The 24411-nt window shown below is 31.9% G+C and overlaps 1 protein-coding gene across 7 annotated transcripts; it reads right to left on the reverse strand.

Moving 5' to 3' along the window:
• Positions 1-371: 371 nt before the first annotated feature.
• On the reverse strand, positions 372-8497 carry LOC132276773 (uncharacterized). Of its 7 annotated transcripts, none has more exons than XM_059778375.1 (10): positions 7539-8497; positions 7322-7427; positions 7103-7239; positions 6384-6557; positions 6197-6296; positions 5655-5736; positions 5328-5448; positions 1913-1994; positions 985-1648; positions 372-904 (listed from the first exon to the last, which is right to left on the reverse strand). In XM_059778375.1, exons 4-10 carry the CDS (start codon positions 6492-6494, stop codon positions 700-702), a joined length of 1365 nt encoding a protein of 454 aa, XP_059634358.1. In that variant the 5' UTR covers positions 6495-6557; positions 7103-7239; positions 7322-7427; positions 7539-8497; the 3' UTR covers positions 372-699. The 7 variants fall into 7 exon arrangements, with proteins under 7 accessions (XP_059634358.1, XP_059634360.1, XP_059634359.1 ...); XM_059778377.1 differs by having other exon boundaries at positions 394-904; positions 6224-6296; XM_059778376.1 differs by having other exon boundaries at positions 395-904; positions 6200-6296.
• Between the last annotated feature and the right edge of the window lie 15914 nt (positions 8498-24411).

Below are 24411 nucleotides of genomic sequence, written 5' to 3' on the forward strand. Positions count from 1 at the left end.
ATTTATTGCGACACTGAATCAACAAATTCTAAGAAAACAGAGGAGACCAAACAAATGAGTAATGAAGCATAGGATTTGAGACACAATTTTTTTTTTTTCTTTTTCTGGGAAGTGATCAACGACAATCATAAGATTTAAAACTGGGAGCGCGTTTGCCGAATCAGTTATCGTCAATTTATTTCTTCTCCGGCGAACAATTGTTCTGAAGACTAGTCTTCGATTGTCCCACAATCTGTTGAAGAACTACACAAGCGAGAGAGAGATATGGGGGGGGGGGGGGGGGGGTGGACGTAACTCCTTAATCATTCAACATCCTCCGCTCCCACCATTGGTCATTGTAATTGAATCATGATTATGTTCAATATTCTAGAGAGAGAGTGAAGAGGAATTTTAAGAGGAAGAAGAAGATCAGGGGTCAGGGGTGTTTTGGTCGTTTTGCTGCCTCCCCAAGGTTACAATTGTAATCTGCAAAATAACAATTATTTTGTATTTAAATTTCAGATTATATTAGAGGGGTATATTTGTCATTTCATACAAACTTAACGTTCACAATGGGGCAATGTGATTACTGCAATACTGTAATTAATCAGAGCTCAAACTATGACAGTAATTTGTTAGACAGAAGTTTTCAGAACCTTAAATTTCTAACTATTTAAGCCTGGCAAGACAAACTTCTACAAAAGTAATCTAGAAGTTTTGTTACAAAGGTCTAAACATCCATCGACTTCCCTCCTCCAAATCTAAAGCAGCGAGACGCTTAACCTCTTCTCGATCATATTGATTCGTTCTCCCTCGGATAGCTTCTCCAGCAAGAAAATCCGCTACGGTATTCAACTCCCGATTCACATGGCTCAATATCATCTCGCCGTCGGGTTTGAAAGCCAATTGCACGCTAATTATTTTACTACAAACCAAAAAGAAAACAATAATAATAAACATTAAATGTTAAATATGTATATAAAGCTATAAGCAAATAATGCAAACCTGACTAAAACCCGATACGGGCGTAAACACTCCCAGCCACGTGGTTCTCTTTTCTTATTGACCAATTCTACCAAATCCAGGCAGTCGTTGTAGACGAATAACCATTTAATTCCATAACGAAGTGCAGTCCGTGAACCCACAATGACACAAAGGGCTTCGGCTACAAAAGCTTCTGTTCCCCTGACCCATGCAAAAGACCTCATCTGATGCTCGTTTATCTCGAAACAATATTGCCATTCTACATCACCAAGGTGATCCCGACAACAATAGCCCCCGGCCCCCTTCCCTTGTCTATAGGCTCCATCTGTATTGAGAAACTTCCATCCTGGAGGTGGAAGAGAAAAAGGCAACAGCCGTATATCACTCGTCAAAAGTGAATGCAGCTCTCCAGCAGACCCAACCACTATAATAACTTCTTTCCCACAATGATCAAAAATCCCATACATATCCATGGCCGAACGAAACTTTGAAGTCCATTGCATAAAATCAGAGACAGTCATATATTTCTTACCCACCCTTTCTGAGGATGGGATATCAAAACGATCCCGTGGATCAAATTGGTCAAGTTTTATCAACATAGCCAAGTATCCACCCCGAGCAAAAGAAATGTGGTGAAAATAAATGACTGACGGAGGGCGAAAACGACGACGACGATTATGAGCAGCTACACGACAACACAAACAGATGTTAGGAGAATAACATACATAATTGATTCACCTATTTGCGAAAAAAGAACAATCATTATGCAAAAGAATCACTGTCTCATAAAGACGTGCATACGTATCTATCATGCATAGAACCACAAATCGTATATAGCACCTTAACAGAAATCTACCAACAAATAACACAAATGCAAAATAAATAAATAAATAAATTGCATATTGTGTTCAAATAAGTGAAAAGAACAATCTATGCTTGCATTACATATCCAGGAGCTCCAAATATTGATCATAAGCTTCTATTGTCGGCGGGGGAACAGTTCTTGCTGATTGGAGACTAGAATATAAAGTCTGATTAACAAAACAAAAGAATGTAGCTCACAATGTAAGAAATAGAATATAGAGCTTTAGAAGGAACAACTGAACAAGCTCAAAATACAACTTAACAACATTAAAAATATTCCGTCTCTCTCCCTTTGCCCTTCCTTACATAGGCCTAAATAGCTCAAATCGTAATATACTGCTTTAGATTTTTCAAAGATGTACTTGAGAGTTCCCAAGGAGGATTTATGTGCAGTCAGCATTCCATTATCTTGCCCAAACAATTCAAGTATTTGTACAAACTTCTCATTTAGCGAGTCAAATGCTTGGCCTTAATAATCGGAAGAGAGAATTGAACTAAAAGGTATATGATTAAGTTACTTAAGAGTTTACAAAATTTTAGAAAATTGAAAAATAATAATACAACAAATGAATATCTGAGATGTTGGGCAGGACATTCTTGACGTAAAAATAAAGCAAGGATAATTCTATCATCCAATATTAACATCTGAGGGTGGCGGTTTTCCTCTTGGCATCTACCACGTGTAGGTCTTGACAGTGTTTTTTTGTTCGTTTGCTTAGTGAATTATTTACTGCAATGGAAGACGATCTTGTGACTCAGATCCAATGTTTTTCATTGACAGAAGAAGAGAGAGGGGATACAGGTGGTGGAGTCGGACATTAAGGAGGGCTTGGTGGCCTGTTCGTCTAGTTTCATTGGACAGGAAGTCATGACGAAACAGGTCAATCTGTTTGGCCTCCAGTCTATGCTCAGAGAGTTGTGGGCATGTGAACAGTTGGAGGTTCTTATGGTGGATTTCAACACTTTTCAGTTTGTTTTTCCAACAGGTTTTGATTTTCAGAGAATCCTGTTAAGTGGTCCATGAAGTTTCGACAATACAATTTTGGTTCTAGCAGTGTTAATAAGGCTCAAGGCGCACCAAGGCACTAGAGGTCCTCCTTTGGAGCCTAGGCGTGAAGTGCTCGGCGAGGCGCGCACCCGAGTGAAGTGAGGCGCACAATTGAAATTTTAAACTTCCATAAAAGCATTCATATCTCATAAGTCGTATCAATATTCTAAAAATTAATATCAAATATAAAAAAGTGAATACATCAACCATTTAAGCATTTCAAGAACCATAAAACAGATCACAAATTTGTTTTCTTGAAAGGCAAAACGGAATTTGTTTTCCTTTGAAAGGCAAAACAGAGTACAAAAAGAAATAAATCTATTAACAAAAAAAGAAAAGAAAAAATGCAGAGACGAAAGAAGTAGATGAAGAGAGAGAAGTAGATGAGAAGAGAAAGTGTTAAAAGGAGAGAAAAATAGAGCCCAAAAAAAAAAAATAAGACAGAGAGAGGAGAACAAAAGAAAGAAGTAAACAGAGATGAGAAGAGAGAGAATAAAACGAAAGAACTGACATGGCTTCGTCGTTCGTCTCTACAAGTATGGCTTCATCATTCGTCTCACAGTCTCACTCTTTCCATATTGAATTGACACCCTCGGGCTTTCTTATTTGTTTATTCTTTTGAACAAAAGTTCCTTCTCACTTAGGCTTTCTTATTTGGTTATTAATTTGCTAAAAGTACCCTTTTTGGCTTAAGAAATAGAATAATCAATTGAAAAAATAGTGAGGCGCGCCTGACAAATAGGACGAGACACAACCAAGGCGTGCGCCTAGTACACATAAGTGCGCCTGGGATGACAAAGGCGCTAGACTTGCGCCTCGAGTTTAGGCACGTCTTTAACAACACTAGTGACGTGGTTGCACAAAAAGTTTATCTCACACCACAACTTGGGCCTCTTTCTTCAGCAAGATGAAAGATCTCCGGAGTCTTTGACTATTAGCCTTACATCATCCTATTAACATTTATGACCTGTCAATTCTAAACCCTTATAAACTTCATCCAATGGCTAAAGGGAAGAAAAATATGGCGAGAGCTCTCTTGACAACCCAAGCAAGCTTTTAATTAGGGTGTATTCAAGAGATAACATAGAAAAATCATTTTAAACTTCCGTCAGCCAATTAGCTGGGAAGAATTGGTGAAAGCAGAGACAGAGACATTATGGTTGGTTAAGTGAATCTATGCACCTTTAGCCATAATCTCTTTCTGAATTCTCTTGTTCTCTTTATTCTTCTCTTCCATGCATTTATTTTACTTCTATCTACACTCCCGTTTAAAAAATTCGGAACAAGTTTTTGTATATTATGGCAGTTCTCAAATCCAAAATTTACGAAACTAAATCCAGAACCTAGACATTAACGCAAAGAATTTAATAAACTTAAAAGTCCAAAACCAAACATCAAACGAAGGTTTATAAGACACAAACTTATACTTCACACAAAAGGTCTCTGCCTGCAAAAGAGGTTCATTTTGTGGAGATAGGGTGAATTACCGAAACCTCCCTGGTCTAAAGAATTATATAATAGGGTGAATTACCCTGACCTCCACTGAGGCTTGTCCAAATTACCTACGAATAAAACTACTTCAATATTCTCTGTGACACCCCGTCAGAGAATCCCGTTAGTTCGCTTAACAGCAGCAGCAGTGAAAGTACCATTCTACCCTCACTAAAAAACTTCTGAAACGCATGTGTTGGCTGATGTCATCAAAAGAGATCCAAATTAACTTTCTGCCCTCCTAAAGCTAATGTATTCTCTGTGTATTACGTATTTGCTCTACTGCTACTACTACCTGTATATCAAACACATCTCAGAGGGCAATTCAAATTCCTCCTCCACCGTCGAAGCCACCAAAATGCTTGATCTAAAAAACTTAAAACACGATAGTTGTTTTTTGATGCTGAATATGCCATAGTTGAAAGATGTTTAGAGATCGTTAAAATCTTATCAATTGGAAATATGATTTTGGTAATTAAGAAAGGGATTTTTTTTTTTTTTCAGTCAGGCATTTTATTGGGTAGTTTGTCAAGATTTGGTTAGTTTTTCAATTGATTTCATGTGATGAAGGCTCTTCAACAATCGAAGTGTATAAATCAGAGAGGGAAAGAGGAGAAAACCAGAGAGCGATAGAGAGGATATGTGAGACTTTCTGAAAATCAGAGAGGAAAAAACCCGAGTACGTTGTGTTAATATAAGCTAAGGTAGTCTTGTCCAAATAAAATTAGTTGAAATGGTCATTTGTTATACTAATAAGGTCATTTAAGTCATTTTACCTCACTTAAGGGTAGTCTCAACATTTAGAAATTACTCCACTAACTGACTCAACCCGACTGATTATGTCTGCAACTAAGTTTTCTGAAGTGTTTCATTGTTTAAGAACAGCACAGCATATAAGATTACAACTGCCAAGCATAATATATGTATATACATATGATAATTTTAAATACAAAGTTCTTACATGAAGAAAGGTCTTGCCAAAACTTGCTTCCTTGTCTTCAATTGTATCCCTGGTGTGCAATTCATGTTGTTTCAGCTCTGGAAAAACATCACCCATCACTTTCACCACAATGTTTACGAGCCTGCTTTCCACATAGTTATTAACAAAATAGAAATCAAAATGATATATGGGTACTAGGAATAACAGATGTGAACTTAAATATCCAAATTGACCCTAAGATAATTTTTTATGCAAGAAAAAGAACACAATTAAAATTACAACACAAAACTATAACAGATACATATACAGTGAATAATCACAAGATGCAGGCAAATTTGTCATTCCTACCCACTGAAAATTTTGACTCTCATCCCATAACGTACAGCACGGCTAAGAATACGCCTCAGAAAATATTCACGCCCCTCATTGCCTACACAGCAAGTACGATGATCAATATTTCCACTTAAAAACAGATTTAAATAGATAATCAAACAAAAGCCCATTGCACATTGTTAGCCAACCAATAAAGAACACAATTTAAAAAGTGGCTGCATAAAGAGATTACTATGCAGGACAACAAAAACGCCTTAAAAAAATTATCTCAGAATGCCGAGTGACAGCATTGTGGAGAAGTTAAGACAAACCAAGGAGCTAAAATGAGTATACACTTCAGATATCAGTATAGGTTGTTGGTTCCCATTCAATCAAGGGTACTGAAAGGGAGGAGGGATGGACTGGGCACAAAAGTTACGATATTAATTTCTCAGAGTAATTGTGCTCAGAACTCAAAAACTCGCATCCTCAAGATTTGCAGAGAAGATACATTTATATACACGCACACATACATATTGGCAAAGCTATAAATTGTCCACGTAGAGCACTAACACAACCACCTGGACAAGTTTCTGGCACTCCACCTGGACAAGAACCACCAGCAAATTGAGTTATGCGGTCAGCAACAACTGGACGAGTTTCTGGCACTCCAGTTGCCTACCAAAGAAATGAAAAAACATATAAATGTAGAGGGGCATAGAAGTTCATTTAGAAGATTGAGGAGCAATTGGACACATAATTTACCATTTTTCCAACAAAGAGGTGCTTCCAGAACAGAGAAATCTCATGGAAAATGTGATGATTCCGGACAGAACCAAGGTAAGGACCAGTTAAATTGTTTATGACCAATACCATTTTAGTAGGCTATCCTTGATTCCTTTCTACTGTCTCCATAAAATAAACCTCCATCTGCACTACCTTGATCATCAAACAAGAGTGTGCAAGTGTGAAGCCATCCCTTGGATACAGAACAAATTTAACAGAGGTAGAGGTAGAGGTAGAGGTAGAGGTGGCCAGCCTTAAGTGGCCCCCAATCGATCAATGAGGATACTATGCTGGAATTGTCAGGGTGTGGGGAAATCCAGCAATTGAAAAAGCTAGTATATCACAATAATATAATTTCTTGCTTTTGGTAAAAAAAAATTGTAATAATAAAGCATACAGGAAGAAGAACGCGATAATAACGAAGGTGTTAAGAATGAAAAGACAAAAATATAAGAAAACCGTACATGCTTAATAGTTACAAAAATGTCTCTTACTCTTTCATAGAGATCATTAAACTTAGTCCTAGCTCTTGGATATATGAGTACCAAAATTAATTCACAATAAAAAATAATAAATAAATAAAGGAATCTAGGTAGGAAGGACAGTGCAAAGTTCATATCATAGTAATTTATCTTCAAAAAAAAAAAAAAAAAAAAAACAAGAACTAGGTTTAAGGCAAGAATCCTTTTGATACTTACATCATGCCGGTTAAAAATAGCGTCATGAAGTGAATTAGTCCATTTCAACATCCCATCATGCATCTTGAGAATCCTTTTACCATCGTGAATTGGAGAAGAAATGACAGCTGAAGCTACTTTGGTGCTCATTCTTCTGCCTGAAAAACACCCAGGGACGTAAATTTGATTACAAACCCTAAAAGAATGAGAAGAGTTGATTGATCTGGGTGATGAACTTACCATAATAGATCGTCATCGTCGATGTAGAAATGAGAAGTTGAGAATACCTTCTGCTTCGTAGGAAGAGCCCCATTATCCCTTCTCTCAGTATAAACCCTAACAATATCTAATATATAATGTATAAGTAAGGTTGAGGAAGGGTTGTTTGGACACAGGATAGAATGTGAAAGTGTTTTGGGTTTGAGCCAAAAATAAATAAAATTCGTTTAAAACTAACCTGGACTGACTTTATTTTTCTCGGATTGAGCTCGAGGGTGTGCCTTATTTTTTCTCGGATTGAGCTTGAGGGTGTGCCTTTATTTTTGTCGGATTGGGCTCGAGGGTGTGCCAAGACTGATTTAATTTTAATCGGATTGAGCTTGAAGGACTTCTAATCGGTCCAATTCTGAGCCATTGAGCCATGGCTATATCTTTGTTGGCTGGCATCTTCGTATATGGTCTTTGGAGCCCTATGAGCCAATTGGTGCCTTAATATTGAAATTGGAGAAATTTAGGTACTAAATTTAAATTTCTCCAATTTCAATTCTAAGGGACCAATTACATGCAACCGATCACCAATTCCAAATCACCACCGTACAAATATGCAAAACTAGTCTTCAATATAGAAGAGCTTTGAAGTGTACAGGTTTGATTTGAGTTTTTGAAAATCTATCTCGAGATGAAAAACAAAAACAAAGAAATAAAAACTGATCATAGAAACACAAACCAAAACCATCCGTTCGGTTGGTGAAAAAATAAATAAGAAAACCTAAGATTACGAAACGGACTCAAATTAAGAAAACAAAAACCATCGATACCAAGACGATATAGACTCAAATCTCCGAAACAAGATGTGGAGAAAGATGGTGTTTGAGAGAAAATCATAGATACAAGATGCAAAAAGAAGTATAAGAAGATGGCGTTTGAGGGAGATGGGAGAAGTTGGAGAGAGGGGAGAAGAGATATGGTCAAAAGAGGATGAGTTAATAGAGAAAAAGTCTCCCACCTACAATAGGACTAAATAACGTGCGACAAATATTAATAATTAATAATTAATTAATTGATATACTATTAAAAATTACAAGATAAGTAATGCTTCTTTCTATTTTTTAAAAATTATTGTATTTAATTTCGGTAAAACTAAATTGCATAACTAAGTATTTACTTTATAGACCATTGTAAAGGATTATAAGGAAGAGAATAATTCTATTTTTAAATTTTTTCACATTTTTAATTAATATTTTTTCTTAAAAAATTATAGATTGCAAAAAATATATATATATATATATATATATATATAATTTGCATTTTTATTTGTTTATATATATTACATAGTTATTACCGTACAAGAAAAAAAAATACTAGTATATACTACCCCGTACATAGAGCCAGAATAAATCATAGTTATTATTATTATTTTTTAAATATTAAACCTAATTGTGCTCATACATCGCCAGTGGTGTCAGTCAAACGAGAGCCCAGCCGACAGACCCTAGGGTTAGATGAGGTCGCCTAGGGCTCTCAGTATTCGACCGGGACCACCTAAAACAGTAGATACAGCTGGCACACTAAATCATACTCCTTAGATCTTATTCATCCACCGAACCTAAACCTAAGATTTTTCTGCTAAGAAAAAAATAATGGTTTAAAAATAAAAATAAACAATAAAAATAAAAAAACTTTAAGAAAATTTTCTGCTAATAAGAAATAGTGTGACGTTGTAGAAAAAAAAAAAAAACAGTAATTATACAAACGCAAAAACAAAGATCAAATAATTGTTTCTTCTAAAACAATAAATAATGGGAAATCAGATCAAACCCATACAAATTAAACTAAAAAAACCAATATCATACGGATCAAATGTGAGAAATCAGAATTTCAAAATGAGTAATTTTAAGGATTGTGAGGAGGACGAGAAGAAAATTTTAGGGAAAGCGAGAATGTGAAAGGAGTGTTGAATAAATGGAGTTTTAAAATCAACATACCTTAGGTCGTTGGGCGGGGAAGAAAGAAACAAGAAAAGAAACAGAGAGACGAGAGTAGATCTGCTCTTTCAAAATGAAAAGTAACTGGTTTTGTTTGGAGAGAGAGAGAGAGAGAGAGAAGAAAAGTACATTGGTGCAAAGTACATCAAGATAAAGAAGTGTTGTGTGGTGGTTGTCAGAGGTGTATGTACTGGGTGGAACAAGCTAAATTGGATATGGGCTGCCCACCCGGAAAGCGGATCCGGCCTGCACAAACTTATGTCAATCCCGTGCTATAAGAAATTTAGTCAAACAATTCGTTCAAAGTGGCCCGCCCACAAGCTCCGCGAATTTGCAATTTGAGAACAAATTCACACCAAATTCGTGAATTTAATTTTTATAATTTACCAATATGTTTTTTTAATTCACAATTTCGATACAAATTCACTTTATACAATTAAATTTATTACAAATACAAAATACTTATATTACCATATATACATTTATAAATTACATTATTACTTAATATATAAATTAATTACTTAAACGGCATGTATGCCAAACTATATAATATTGATATACTACCATATATATATATATAAATATATATATATATATATAATACATATTTGAAAATATACCATTAAAAAACTTTTCAATTGAAAAATATTACAAATAAATGGCATATCTATTAGTGAGAAAAATTAGCTTATTTATTATATATATCATTAATGGAATAAAAAATAATGAATATAGTTGTATATGTATTTAAATAAATTAAAAAAAAATACAAAATATATATGTCATAACCTTATATAATTTTATTTAAACCTAATATACAGACGCTTTCAAAAAGCTCTTGCTTTAAAAGAAATTTAAATTTTGACGCTTTCGCACTCTCGCACTTGCTCCCGCTTTTATGTGACTTAAATTAAAAACCCAACTTTTCAAAAAAAATAAATAATAAATATTATTAAAAATCAAGCGTTATGCAATCGAGAGAAAAATTTAACTGTGCCCGTTGTATTGATAATATAGTATTACTAGCTTATTAAATATTATCATGATAGCAGCTACTAAATAAATTACTTTTACTTATGTGACATAATATAATTGATTGATAGTTGAAATAATAAAAGTTAAGTGTATAAAAAATTTCAAAAGTATGCTTACAATGCATATCACACCCTTCACATGCAAAAAATATCCCTAAAGTTTCAATTTGGTGTAAATATATCCCTTCATAAATTTAAATCATAAGTTGACTGAATTACTATTACTAAACTATTTTATAAAATATATAAAAATAAATAATTTTGTAAAATGAACGAAAATGATACTATTGAAGGATGCCCCTCTTGTGTAAAAAAACACCCATAAAATTTCAATATGGTGCAAATAGGGACGTCTGACAAATTTAAACCGTTGACTAAATTACCCCTATTGAACTATTTTATAAAATGACTGAAAATAACACTATTGGAGGATGCCGGCAATGGACAAACAAAGATAAAAATATAAAATAAAAATAAAAGTATAAAGAAAAGTACAGATAAAAATAGAAAACAAAAAACAAAAATAAAGTCTAACTAAAGAAAACAAAAATTTTCCAAACCCCAAAAACTAGTGTACATTGATATTGAGATTTTTATTTATTATTATTATTATTTTGTTTAACAGTGTTGGTACAAAAAAATAATAATAATAAGGCTGAAAGAAAATAGAAATTTTTTTATAGTTTGGTACAAAAATAAGATTTTTGTGAACCTTTATTTTTTCTGAAACATTTCTTGCACAAAGCATAGGGAAATTTTATATTCCCGTGAAAGTATCATCTTTTTATTTAGTATTCCTATTTTATCCAATAACTTCATTGATATTATTTTACTCAACAACTTCATCTTTAGAGACAATAACAATTTTTTATTGGGTTTCAATGAATTAGAGTCCACCAACAATTTTATCATTAATAAAGTTTTAATTAATTTGACTTCCATTCCTATTTTTTTTCATCGTATATGAAAAACAGTAGTTCGGATGGTCTAAATTAATTGAAAACTTTATCATTTTTTTAATATATTCTATTATTAATTCTTTACTATTTTATAAAATAAAAATAATTTAGGGATCCAAACTATAATATGATATTTTCTTACAATTTTTTTGAATAAATTTTCATCATAACCGAATACATACTAGAATATCAACTTTCTTTTTATTTTCTATTTATTTTCTTTTCATTTTTCATTTCTTTTATTTTCATTTTCCATTTCTTTTCTTGTTATTTTCATATAACCAAACAGAGCCTAAAATAAAGAAGAAAAAAAATTAATATAAAAGAGTAAACTGGAATCTCAAAAAATTCAAATAATTTATTCTACAAATTCTAAAAGTTTTTTTTTTTTTTTTTTTTTTAAATGTTTAGAGATATATATAAGAAAAAAAAAAATTCAAAAATATATATATACGAGGAAATGTGCACATGACACCCCTATACTATGAGATTAGTAGCATATATACCCCTTTAGGCATTTTCAGAAGAGTAAAATGATAAAACGGATATTACATCATTAATTTATGTTAGATGGGGTATCTTTGCACAATGTAAAAAGATTATAAATATTTTTTACACACTTTTTTAAGTAGAAAGTAAAAGTAGCTGGCGAAATATACTTTAAAAATGTTTTCTACATTTATCCCAAATAATAAAGTTTTTCTCGTGCTGAAAGGGGTTTTGAACCCAAATGTAAGCAAAAAAATAAAAAATAACTGTGAGTTCTGTTTGGCTGTTTGAACCCAAATTCATTGTACCGTTAACATTATTAATTGCAGACAATCACCTTCTAAGGATTGAGTTCTATAATTGTATGCTGTGGAACATATGATCTAGTCCAATAAAAAAAAAATTAACTAAAAACAAGTGAAACAATCAGAATTTAATACTTTGTAACTCTATCTTAACAAGAATTTTAATTGAGTTGAACCACCAAATGACTTGTTAATTAAATCAGGAAAAAAAATAATGCTCGACACGCTATTATTTTATATTACTAATTTCGTCCTCAAAATGAATATTGCTGGCTCTCTCCCTCAATCCGAAACCTGATTTGAAATGATGTCCGTAATGCCCTAAGTTTCTTGTATAATTTGTCATTGACCAAAAGGTTTAAAGTTAGGTGCATTTAACATGTTATAGTAATGTTTGTTACTAGTAAGTATAATCTCTCATTAATTGTTTCGGTGCACCATACGAGATACCATTTTTTATCTTTTATTTTCAAGTAAACCTTTTGGTATGAGCCACGTATATTGGTGGCAGTACTAAAAAAACATGCAATATTCAATTTTGGCGATGTCTTTTGAGTTCTTTGACATAATGGAATATAACATGGATAAATATTTATGAGTGGTAAATAGATTCAATTTGTTTTTATTTAATTTTTGTTTAGTTTAAATTTATTAAAATAAAAATAAATTAATCAATCAAAAAAATAATAATCGAAAACGCAAGTAATGTAAAGGCAAAGTTTAGAGTGACACTTAAATTTTAGCGAGAAAACCTAGCTGGAAAAATCATATAACAATTGGAAAAACCTCCGGTCTCAAGCAAAAAGCTTCACATGTATGAAATAAAGTACAATGCATTTCAGTTCAGGTTCACACCTCGTCACTCAACCAAAACCAATTGTTGACCAATTTGACTTTGCAATTTCCTCGTTCAATAACTCGTGATGTCGGTAGAAGGATCATCAACCACACTCCACGTATTTTTTATTTTTTGTTTTTTTCCTAGTTGGTACTCACACACATTGCCTTTACTGAGGTTGACCTCCCTTTGGAAAGTAAGGGCCCTGTACCGCTAAGCCTAGGGACAGAGCCAGGATCTTGAGGTTGGGGGGGGCCAAAATTATAAGTAACATTAGAATTTCTTGGGAAAGAAAAAAAAAAATACGCAGGTAAAAATATTTTACTATTTATTATATTCATACAAAATATATCTATCTAAACTTTTGCCAATTTATTTAAATTTTTTTAAAAATAGTTATTTAAACAAGCTTTTTATCAAACTTTCTGAACAAACACAAATAAGATTTATGCCAAAAATTTTTAAAAGAAATTAAATTAAACAATTAGATTTTAATTTATAAAAAAAATAAGAAATTCATGTAATACTTGCACAAATTAATAATCATTACACAATATATCATAAAAATTATATCTATGATGAAAAAAACACAAACGAATTAATAAAATAAGAATTTTTATTGATATTCAAAACTTCAAATGAAATTTTTGTTCTACATTTTGTAAAAATCAATTTCTTATAAAAGCATTCCAATAAAAATTAATAAATTTAAAAAATGTGATCGGAAAGAATCATGTATGAGATGGAATTTTAAGATAATAAGGTTATGAAAATAATAGTTATATGATTTTAAGATAGTCGAATTATGGGGAAAAAAAAAATGTATTTGAGTTGAAATTGTAAAATATTCACATTAAATTTTTATATGAGTCAGTTTTTATCGGGATTCTATAGTCGTCAATTAAATCACTTTCCTTTAGATTATATATAAATTATCTTTTGTTAAAGGGCAAATTTCTCAAAACCCCCAAAACTATCAATAAGTGATCATAAAACCCCAACCAGTTTTTAAAACCCTCAATAATATAGCAACGTTATCATGTTACCCCAACTCTGGCAATTGGCCTTTAAGGGTATGTGAAATGACTAAATTACCCTTATTATATTCCCTTTTATTTAAAAAATCATATTTTTAAAATTACAATATTATCCTTTAACACAAAACGACTATGTTTATTGCCAACATAGTTGGACATCAAAACCCTGTCGTTTTATTCAAGGCAGCAGTTGTATTGAACAAGTCGTGTATGTGTGTGTATATATATATGTATATATATATATATATATATATATTGTTACACCGGTCGTAATCACAGTTTTGCCGGCGTTGACCCTTTTCACCGACACGATCAGCTGACTATCCATCATTGCCTTGTACGTCGTCCCCCATCATACCCATCCTGAGCAGCTCCGCCGAAGCCCTCATCAGCTGCTCCAAAGTATACATCTCTGCTTTGCCGCTACAGAACACCAAATATCCACTCTTTTCACAGTGTTGTTGAACACCCTGAATCTGAATCTGGGTTGTTGTTTTGTCTTTAACTTATGATTCATTCTCTACAACAATCAATGTGTTATTGTTTGTAGCATCAATATTTGCATTCTCAGGACTAGACATTGTTGATTTTGACAATGACATTTGGTGTCGTCGTTTTTTTATCAACACGAAGCAACACAGAACAGCTGCGATGAGGATTAGAATTGCGATGACCAAGAGTATAATCACGCCGATTCTCTTGTGCTTCTTTGGCGACGGCGGCGAGATAACCACTCCTTGTGCGTTCTGGAGAAGAGGCGTAGGCGACGAGGCGGCGGCATCGGAGGATGAGTTGAAGAACGAGGAAGTACTGGAACCGCATGCTTTGTCGATGATCTCCCCGCAGAGGCTAGGGTTCTATGAAAACAAAGTTGTCGTGTTCATCTGTGGAAGCCATGGTCGATCTAAGAAATTACAGGTCTAGTTTCGGCTTTCTCTCTCATTATTTTTGCCTATATACATAATATTGTGTGTGTTACTATGTTTATATTTCTATGAGCCAACAATGGCCTCATCTTTGGTGGCTATTAGGTTATGCAATCTATGAGCCAACCACGACCCGTCAATCAACAATTACTGTATTAGTGACCCACTTTTTTTTTTCTTTTTTTTTTTTCCCAGAGCAAACAGCACAGAACCCAGATGTTAAGGGAAACCATTGAACACAAGACCAAATTTGGTTGTGCCTTTAATTTTGCTCTGTTATAGAGGTCTGGTGGTGTCTCTAATATATATGGTCAACTATGATGGTCTCCAAATCACCAACCTGTGATGAAATCATGTTGGTTAGATTCAAACCTACATATAAGCATGTATAAATTCATGGAGTGGAGAGAGAAAAATGGGTTCAGATTATGAATTGATGACAGGTAGAATTCAATGGTTTATATATATATATATATATATGTGTGTGTGTGTGTGTGTGTTTTTTGGTTTATATCTGTGTATATCTATATATTGGTTTGTATATCTAAACTTCATGATTGTTGTTCAATGTGGGTTTATGATAGTTAAGCCTGTCCAGAAGGGTGAGCGGAGATGGCGGCGCGTAGAGAGAGAATGACAAGGAAGAGAGAGAAGATGACTAAACTGTGGGTTTTATCTGTAACAAATTTGGGGGTATTTTCGAAATAACACGTATAAATATATTTCACTTGTTTGGCACATGTTACTCCAGGGGTATTTTCGGTATAACACATTTAAATACACATCACTTCTTTAGCACATGTGACAGTAGGGGTATTTTCGTCACAAAAGTCAATTTGTCAAAGCATTTGTTAACCATGCGCTGGGTTAACGGGATGAATTGCCAGAGTTGGGGTAACATGATACCGCTGTTATATTATTGGGGGTTTTAAAAACTGGTTGGGATTTTATGATCACTTATTGATAGTTTTGGGGGTTTTGAGAAATTTGCCCTTTGTTAAATGCTAATTAAAGAAATAATTTTTTTTTTTCCTTAGGGGGGCCAAGTATAGATTTTATACCATACTTATTATATTATTTTTATTTTTACCTATGCTAAAAAAAATTCAAAAAAATTAGGGGGGACCATGGCCACCCCCAGCCCCTTTGCTTCGCCCCTGGCTAGGCCACGGGCCTGTTGGTTCCATGTATGTCTTGATCCCTTCAAAGTATGACATTCTCCTCATTTTCAAAAAAATTATACTTGACGATCAATAGCAATAGAATCTTCAATCACGCAAACACCAATCGAATGATGAACAACAACATATATCGGTCAAGTGTATAGATGTGCGCTCTCAAAAAAAAAAAAAAAAACCATCAAACTCTAAAATTCTCACACAAAGAGGCTCTCCAAGATTTTGAAATCTTTAATGTAAAAGTCGTGCAGAATTGTGTGTGAATGAGATTTTATATATAAGATTAGATAGGCCTTGTCGCGCCCGGATTTTTCCCGCTCTTTATATAAGGGTCATATTAAACACTTACGGGTCAGAAAAGGAGCTTAATGCGACGGAGTGACTATGGTCAAATTATAATTTATTTTGGAGTAAGACCAATTGATTAATAATCGGAGTCGCCACTTAGCATGGGATTATGGTGTGCTAGGTCACCTATGGTGTCTAAGGACTTTGTAAAAATAGATGGACACATGAAACGTCTAATTTGGGCCCTAATGTATTTGACATCCACTTAGTCTACGGAAACCAGATTAATGGGCTCGGGGGTTTGGTTGTGCATGGGGAAGGTGTTAGGCACCCGTGGAATCCGATTACCTTACTTTTTATATTGTATCCACAAGTTAATTTATTTATGGAGTTCAAATTCTAAGGAAACTGGTAATTTAGGAAAGTATGTATATTTATCTTTTAATAAATTATATTTCTAAGAAAAGTGTATATATATACTTCTAAGGAAATTGGTAATTTAAAGTGTTTTAATAAAATATTATAAGTTAAGAAAGTCTATAAATATATTTCTAAGAGAATTTGAAATTTAAAATTGTTTTCAGGAAAACTTATAATTTAAGAAGGTGTATATTTATTTCTAAGAAAATATTTTCTTTAAGAAAGTATGAGTATATGTTTCTAATAGCATTTGTATTTTAAAAAATGTTTCTAAGGAAACTTATAATTTAGGAAAGCAATATATGTTTATAAGGAAATTAGTATTTTAAAATTGTTTCTAAGGAAATTAGTATTTTAAAATTTAAGGAGATATATATATTTGTTACTAAGGAAACTCTTCTAAGATTTTATTTAAAAAAAAAAAAAAAAAAAGGTTTCTAAGGAAACTTGTAATTGAAGAAAGTATATATTTATAAGGAAGTTTATATGCTTTAGGAAATTAATATTTAAAGAAAGTATATGATTTATTTAAAAAAAAATATGATTTCTATAAACATATGAGTTTAGAAAATATTTTAAAAGATATGGTTGTTACACAAAAATTTGAATTTATAGAAGATATGATTTCTATAACAAAATGATACCATTTAAGAAATTTTGAATTTTTAGAAAATATGATATTTAGAAAATATGATTTCTAATACCAAATAATTTTCTAGGAAATACTATTTCTAAAGAAAAATTAAATATTAAAAATTAATTATCTTAGGAAGAATGATTTTTGCTTTAGCAACTATGATTTCTACAAAATAAGATTAAATTTCATGATTAAGTCCTACTTTTAATTTAAGAATCGAATATCTATTAAAAAGTAAATCTTGGATGATTTTAAGAATATAGTCTTAGTTTTGAAAAATAGCTTTTAGGAAGGTTTTATTTTTAAGAAAAAAAAATGTTTTAAGAAAGTTTTATTTTAAGAGAAAATATTATTGTCAGAAAAAGAGATATGACTAGTATTATTTTCGGGTTTAATATTATTTTAGAAAAAAAATAGACTTTTAGGAAACTTTTGATTTAAATAAAATATTATTTTTGAAAAATATAGTGATCTTTGATTTTAAATAAAGTATTATTTTTTTGAGAAATATATATATATATATATATATATATATATATATATATATATATATATATATAGATTTTGAAAATATTTTATTTGAACTCTTTAACAAATGATATCTATACCAAGATTGATGTAGACAAGTGGGAAATGATTGGGTATTGTGAAATATGATCTTAAGTACTAAGGAACTAAAATCTAGATTTGAATATTTAAGTACTTGGAAAATTAATCTCTTAGTGACCAAGAATATTTGGATTTTGTTTCCTAATTACTAAGGAATTAGACAGCAAATTTAGGGTTTTAAAGTGAACTTTGAAAAAGTTACTCCTTCGGTTTGTTATGAAACCTAGAATTTAGGACATTTGGGATTATGTTTTTTGGAAACATCAATCGGTATTACAGAATAAAATGAGCCAATACTATCAAGCCTCTGGACCAGAGAGAAAAAGAAACGTGTATTGGATACATGTAACATATATATTCATATATAATAAGTAGATATAATAAGTAGATATATACCCAATATTTTGATTTCTAAAAAAGTAAATATAATAAGTGAATATGTTAGTAATGTAGTAATCACATAAGAGTATAATATTCATAACAGGGTCATATTATACATTAGTAATGTAGAAAATCACACAAACGTCATAATATTATATACTTATGTAATAATAGTATAATGTTATATATTATAAGTGGTCAACCAAGAATCTTTATTTATTTTTAATTAGTGACCTCAACTGACGGATGTCAGTTTATTTGCCTCAAGCCAAGAACTAGTGTATAAAAGTCCACTAGTTGAAAACATCATAAAGCAAACAGGCATGCTAATTATTCTGTGTCAAAGAATGCTTTAGTTGAATTATCATGGCAATATTGCAACTAGAGTGCTGGATAGAAATAATATTCATGAAACAAATAAACAAGAATATACATATATATATAAACAATCATAAAATATTCATGAATATACAAACAATCACGAATGCATAGAAAAAAAAAATTTTAAAAGAAAAAGATGTAAGGCAAAAGTAATAGGAAGAATACCTTTTAAAAATGCACTGCTTGTTTTTATTTTATTTTATTTTATTTTATTTTAAGAATACCTTATTTTTGTTTGGATTGGTAAACGACTTGAGACTATCGAAGGCCTATGGCAGATGAAGGGGGAGAAGTTATATTAAAATATGGGTAGATCTTTTCTATATTTCCAAGGGCGGAGTTAGAATTTTGAGGTTGGGAGGGCCAAAATTATAAATAATATTACCCAACTAGAACTTTGGAAAAAAAAAATATATTACGTAGGCAAAAATATTTTTTTATTTATTATATTCATGCAAAAATATATCTATTTAAACTTTTTTCAATTTATTTAAATAAAAAAACTAGTTATTTAAAAAAAATTTATCAAACTTTCTCAACAAACACAAATAAAATTTACGCCAAAATTATAAAAAAATTCAATTAAATAACTCTTTTTATTTACCGAAAAGGAAAAAAAAAACAAAAATAACTTAAAAAAAATGTAACAATTGAAAATTTAACAAAACAATAGCAATGATAAAAAAAAAAAAAAAAAAAAAAAACTAAAAAAAAAAATTAAAAAAAAATTAATAATAATAATAATAATAAAATAAAAATTTAGATTCTTAAATCATCGATTTTTGTTGATATTCAAAACTTAAAATGAAATTTTTGTTCTTAATTTTGTAAAAATTAATTTCTTATAGAATTCTTATAAAAGCATTTCAATAAAAATGAATAAAAAGAAAAAGGAAAAAAAAAAAAAAAAAAAGTGATGCAAAGAATCATGTATGAGATGGAATTTTAGAATAATAAGGTTATGGAAAGAATAGTGCTTGTAGTCACGTTATGAAAAAAAGGTATTTGAGTTGAAATTTTAAGATAGACACATTAAATTTTTATTTGAATTAATTTTTATCGGGATTTTATAGTCATTAATTAAACCACTATATAAACTATCATTTGTTAAATTCTAATTAAAGAAATAATTTTTTTTCTTAGGGGGGCAAAGTATAAATTTTATACTATATATACTATATTATTTTATTTTTATCTATACTAAAAAAAATTCCAAAAAATTAGGGGGGGGCTCCGGCCCCCTGTATACTTCAGTATTTAGTGCATACCCCCCGCGCCAAAAATAAGCAAGGTAGTTAACTTTTTTTAAAAATAAAATACTGGCTCATCAAGCACAGCTAGTGCTATAAAGATACACACAGATAATCACGAGTTTGTGGAGATGGCATATCCTAAATACGATATATCACTAAAATTTCTACTAACAAAATTATATTATTTATTAATATATTTTTATTTTTATTATATAGATATCATATTTATAATGTGATAGTGGGACGTAGTGGTCGAGGGCTCAATCCGCTTACTTTGAGCACATAACTAAGTATTTATTTATTTTTATTTATTTACTTTTTGATTTCACATAATTTCCTTCCTTAATTACTTAATTGATATCACCAATCATGCCTTAAGTAAATTTATTACCTTGCATGGATGCTACCAACCACGTTTATCAAATCATGAGCTGTCTTTCCTTTTATATGTGCGCGCGCGCGCGCGCTGTACTTATTTTCTCTTGTTTTACATAAGAGTCACGCCCTTTGCTCAATGCCACAACTGAATCATCCATTTAAGCCACAATCCAATTTTAAAGGCCTTACTTAGTGTGTGTGTGTGTATATATTTTATTGGCTTCCGTATTTGATATATGATGCAAGTATAACTTAATATGGGTGGGCGTAAGTTTGTTTGCCCAGACCACAACATTATGGGCAAACAACCATTACATGTTTATTATTTATTTATTCATTTATTTTTTCTTTACTAATATTTTATATTTTCTTTCTATTGTAATTGTGATGACCTTGTGAGCGGGTATGCCGTGAGTGGGTGCGAGAGACACTGACAAGCTATCACAGTGGCGAGCTACAGGTGAACAAGTCCCACATCGCCTAGGTAGAGGAAATGTGAAGTGCTTATATGTAAGTGCATCATTTCCAATTGATATGAGGCCTTTTGGGGTGATGCCCAAGAACAAAACCGTGCGGGCTCAGGCTCAAAGCGGACAATATCATACCATGTGATGGAGTGGGTCGTTACAAATGGTATCAGAGCCTGACCCAGCCGGAAGTGTGCCGACGGGGACGTCGGGCCTCCAAGGGGGGTGGATTGTGATGACCTTATGGGTGGGTGTGCCGTGGGTGGGTGCGAGAGACACTGACTACATGTGCACAAGTCCCACATCGCCTAGGTAGAGGAAAGGTGAAGTGCTTATATGTAAGTGCATCATCTCTAATTGGTATGAGACCTTCTGGGGTGATGCCAAAGAGCAAAACCGTGCGGGCTCAGGCCCAAAACGGACAATATCATACCATGTGGTGGAGTGGGTCGTTACAGTAATTTTGGGACATTCTGGCTTAATGGTGACATCCATTTTACGATTCGACCATCAAATTTTGTTATTTTCTAATTTGTCCAAACTAGTGTTATTTAGTGAATATAAAAAGCGAAGATTATGATATTCAGTGGGACTTTGCAGAAATGCTTCTGTTGACCTTAAATATTTGTATGCAACAAATCTGATCTTCAATTTGTAATGGCTGGTGTGGCCCAAGTAAGAAGAAGCAAGCTAACTTCATATTTGTAAGGGTGTGTAACCCAAAAGAAGATTAAGAGAGGTTATCTCTTAGTAAGGAAAAGTAAGGAATTGCTTCTAATCAAGGTTTGCTCTCCACCCGTAAGGAGGTGCATTAATGGATTGGGAAGTCTCAAGAGGGGTCTTGAGCCGAGAAGTACGAGTTTCCAAATTTCGCTAAAATCGCCGTATGAATGTTTGCAAATCTCTCTTCCCTTATCTCCTTTACATTTATGCTATTAATTGCTTGTGCCTATATATTGATTATTGCATAAATGTTATAAAGTGTGTGTTAGAATTTGCAAAACAATCAAAACGGAAAATTGGCCATTGTTTGCCATAGACTCTATTCACCCCCCTCTAGAGTCAATACTTGGGCAACAATTGGTATCAGAGCCTAACTCTAATTAAAAAGACTTAACCATCTTAGAGTACGATCATGGCCAACAATGACATATTTACACACCTAGAAGGGCAATGTATTGATAGACCTTCAATTTTTTATGGAACCAACTATAGCTATTGGAAAAGTATAATGATAGACTTTCTTCAATCCATAAACTATATAATTTGGCTTGCCATAGTTAATGGACCATTCATTCCCATGAAAGAAGTAGAAAAGACAATGGTTCCAAAAGAGGAGAAAGAATGGGATGCAAATGACCATAGATTAATTCATTGCAATGCTAAAGCCATAAATAATCTTTATTGTGCATTGAACAAAAATGAGTTCAATAGAATTGTAAATTGTAAAACGGCAAAAGAAATTTGGAACTCACTCGAGATATTCCATGGTAGTACTTGTAATGTTGATGAATCAAATTTATGCATGCTTATCAATGAAAATGAATCTTGTAGCATGAATGACAAAGGTTCAAATAATGAGATGAATTTTAGTTCTACTAACATTACTAATTATGTGAATGATCTTACTAGAATTTACTCATCTTCTTATAGTGAAGAAAATTAAGCAATTCAAAAGAAGAGGTAAACTCTCCAAGCTTCTAGCAAAGAAGTAAATGACATCAAAGATATGGTTGATCATTATGAAGATATTGTTTTTTGTCTCATGGCCGACAAAAATGAGGCAAACTCTAACCATGATTCTTTTGATTTAAATGTTTCCTATAATGATTTAGTTGATGAGCATAATGACTTGCATGATACGTTTAAAGAGTTGCATGGTGTACTAAAAAAAATACTTTTGAAATGCGATTCTCTTAAAAAGGAAAATTATGATCTCTCTCAAAGATATGAAATAGTTCAAATGAAAAATATTTATTTATTATCTTGAGCAAGAATTAGAAAATATTCAAATTGAAAACGAGTCTTTGAAAAAGAAAAATGATAATGTACTATCTAAAGAGTCACCATTAATTGATTGTGCTTTCGAATATAATTCTTCAAAGGAAGTTATTGATGATCAAAACGACATCTTAGCAAAGTTAACAAAAAGGAAAGAGAACTTGAATACTATGCTTGGAAATCAAAGAAAGGTTTCTTTCAAAAATGAGATAAGATATGATCCTTACAATAAAGATGCATACTTATTGAAAAAGTGAAAGCTCTTAAATGATTCATTTGACAAAAGTTCTTTTCAATATTTTAAATGCAATTATTGTAGAAAGTTAGGACACAAAATTTACAATTATCCGTTTAGAAAGAAGAAAAGGATTAAGAAGATTTGGGTTGTAAAAGGATTTTTGTGCCATTGCCTAACACATATGGACCAAGAAAATTTGGGTACTAAACGAAGATTTCCTAAGTTTACCTTGTAGGGTTGTTTGAAGGAATCTTCATCATCCAAGAAGAAATGGCTTCTTGATAATGGTTGTTCTACATGTGATGTAAGAAATGTTCCAAATTCTTCACTCTCAAAGCAAATGAGCTCTACAATTAGGAATAAGTACCAAAGCATGGTAATTGTTATACTTCATACGAACTTTTCATTGCTTTACTCTTTTGGCATGTTAGAATCATTTATGATCAATAAATTGTTGCTAAAATAAATCCTTAAGCGTTTGATCATCACATATGAGAAGTCCTTGAATGTATTACACTAGAGAAATGAAGGCTATGATAATATGCCATTGATTATGGAATTCTTATCTTCATTCTATAAGTACTCATTGTTTATAAAAACTATTTTTAATGCATGTTTTACTAATTTAAAGTAACTTTATTCATGCATTACATTTAAATGAGTTTTTCAAAATTGCATTTGATGAACTACATTTAGAAGTAGATAAAATTGCTTTAAAAGTGTAAGTCTTGATAATGAACTTACTTTCCAAATAAGCTAACACTCTTTGAAAATAAAAGCCTTATTTTTTTTGGAAAGAAAAGCTCTTCCTTAATTGTTTAATCTTTTAAGAATTTCAAAAAGAGGCAACTTAATTTATTTTTGCCTACTTAGGAAGAATTTTGTTCTTCTTATCAATTCTTGAATGTGATCATGGAAAATGCACACGGAATTATATTATGATCCATATATGAAATTATGTTATGCCACTCAATTATTCCTCATTTCATATTGGTTCATTGAGTTATATGTAACCATAAACATATACTTATTGAATTGACAAATGCAAGCATGCCGGAGACATTTAAAATTCTAATTTTGTTTGAAGCATATTAATCAAAGAGAGTGCCATATTTGTGTCTTGAATTGAATTGAGCTCCCAAGAGGAACTTTAACTATGTGTACTAATTCACAAGGACCCTAAAAGAATGGGGCACCAAAGATTGCCACTTGAGTATGTTTTGTAGATTCAAAATCAATTTCACTCAAGAACAAGTGGATATACAAATATGGATGGTGAAAGCACTTGAAAATAAATCAAGTCATGA

Source organism: Cornus florida, unplaced genomic scaffold, assembly GCF_030987335.1.
Source record: "Cornus florida cultivar Cherokee Brave unplaced genomic scaffold, ASM3098733v1 CherokeeBrave_3.0.0_Hap2_Chr10, whole genome shotgun sequence".
Taxonomy (NCBI): Eukaryota; Viridiplantae; Streptophyta; class Magnoliopsida; order Cornales; family Cornaceae; genus Cornus; species Cornus florida.

Bases quoted from the DNA above. Each gene is read 5' to 3' on its own strand.
- LOC132276773 (XM_059778372.1), bottom strand. From the start codon at position 7,394: ATGGGGCTCTTCCTACGAAGCAGAAGGTATTCTCAACTTCTCATTTCT. The intron at 7,240-7,321 runs GTAAGTTCATCA...GGTGTTTTTCAG, and splicing joins GACGATGACGATCTATTATG to GCAGAAGAATGAGCACCAAA. The intron at 6,297-7,102 runs GTAAGTATCAAA...TTTCTTTGGTAG, and splicing joins CTATTTTTAACCGGCATGAT to GCAACTGGAGTGCCAGAAAC.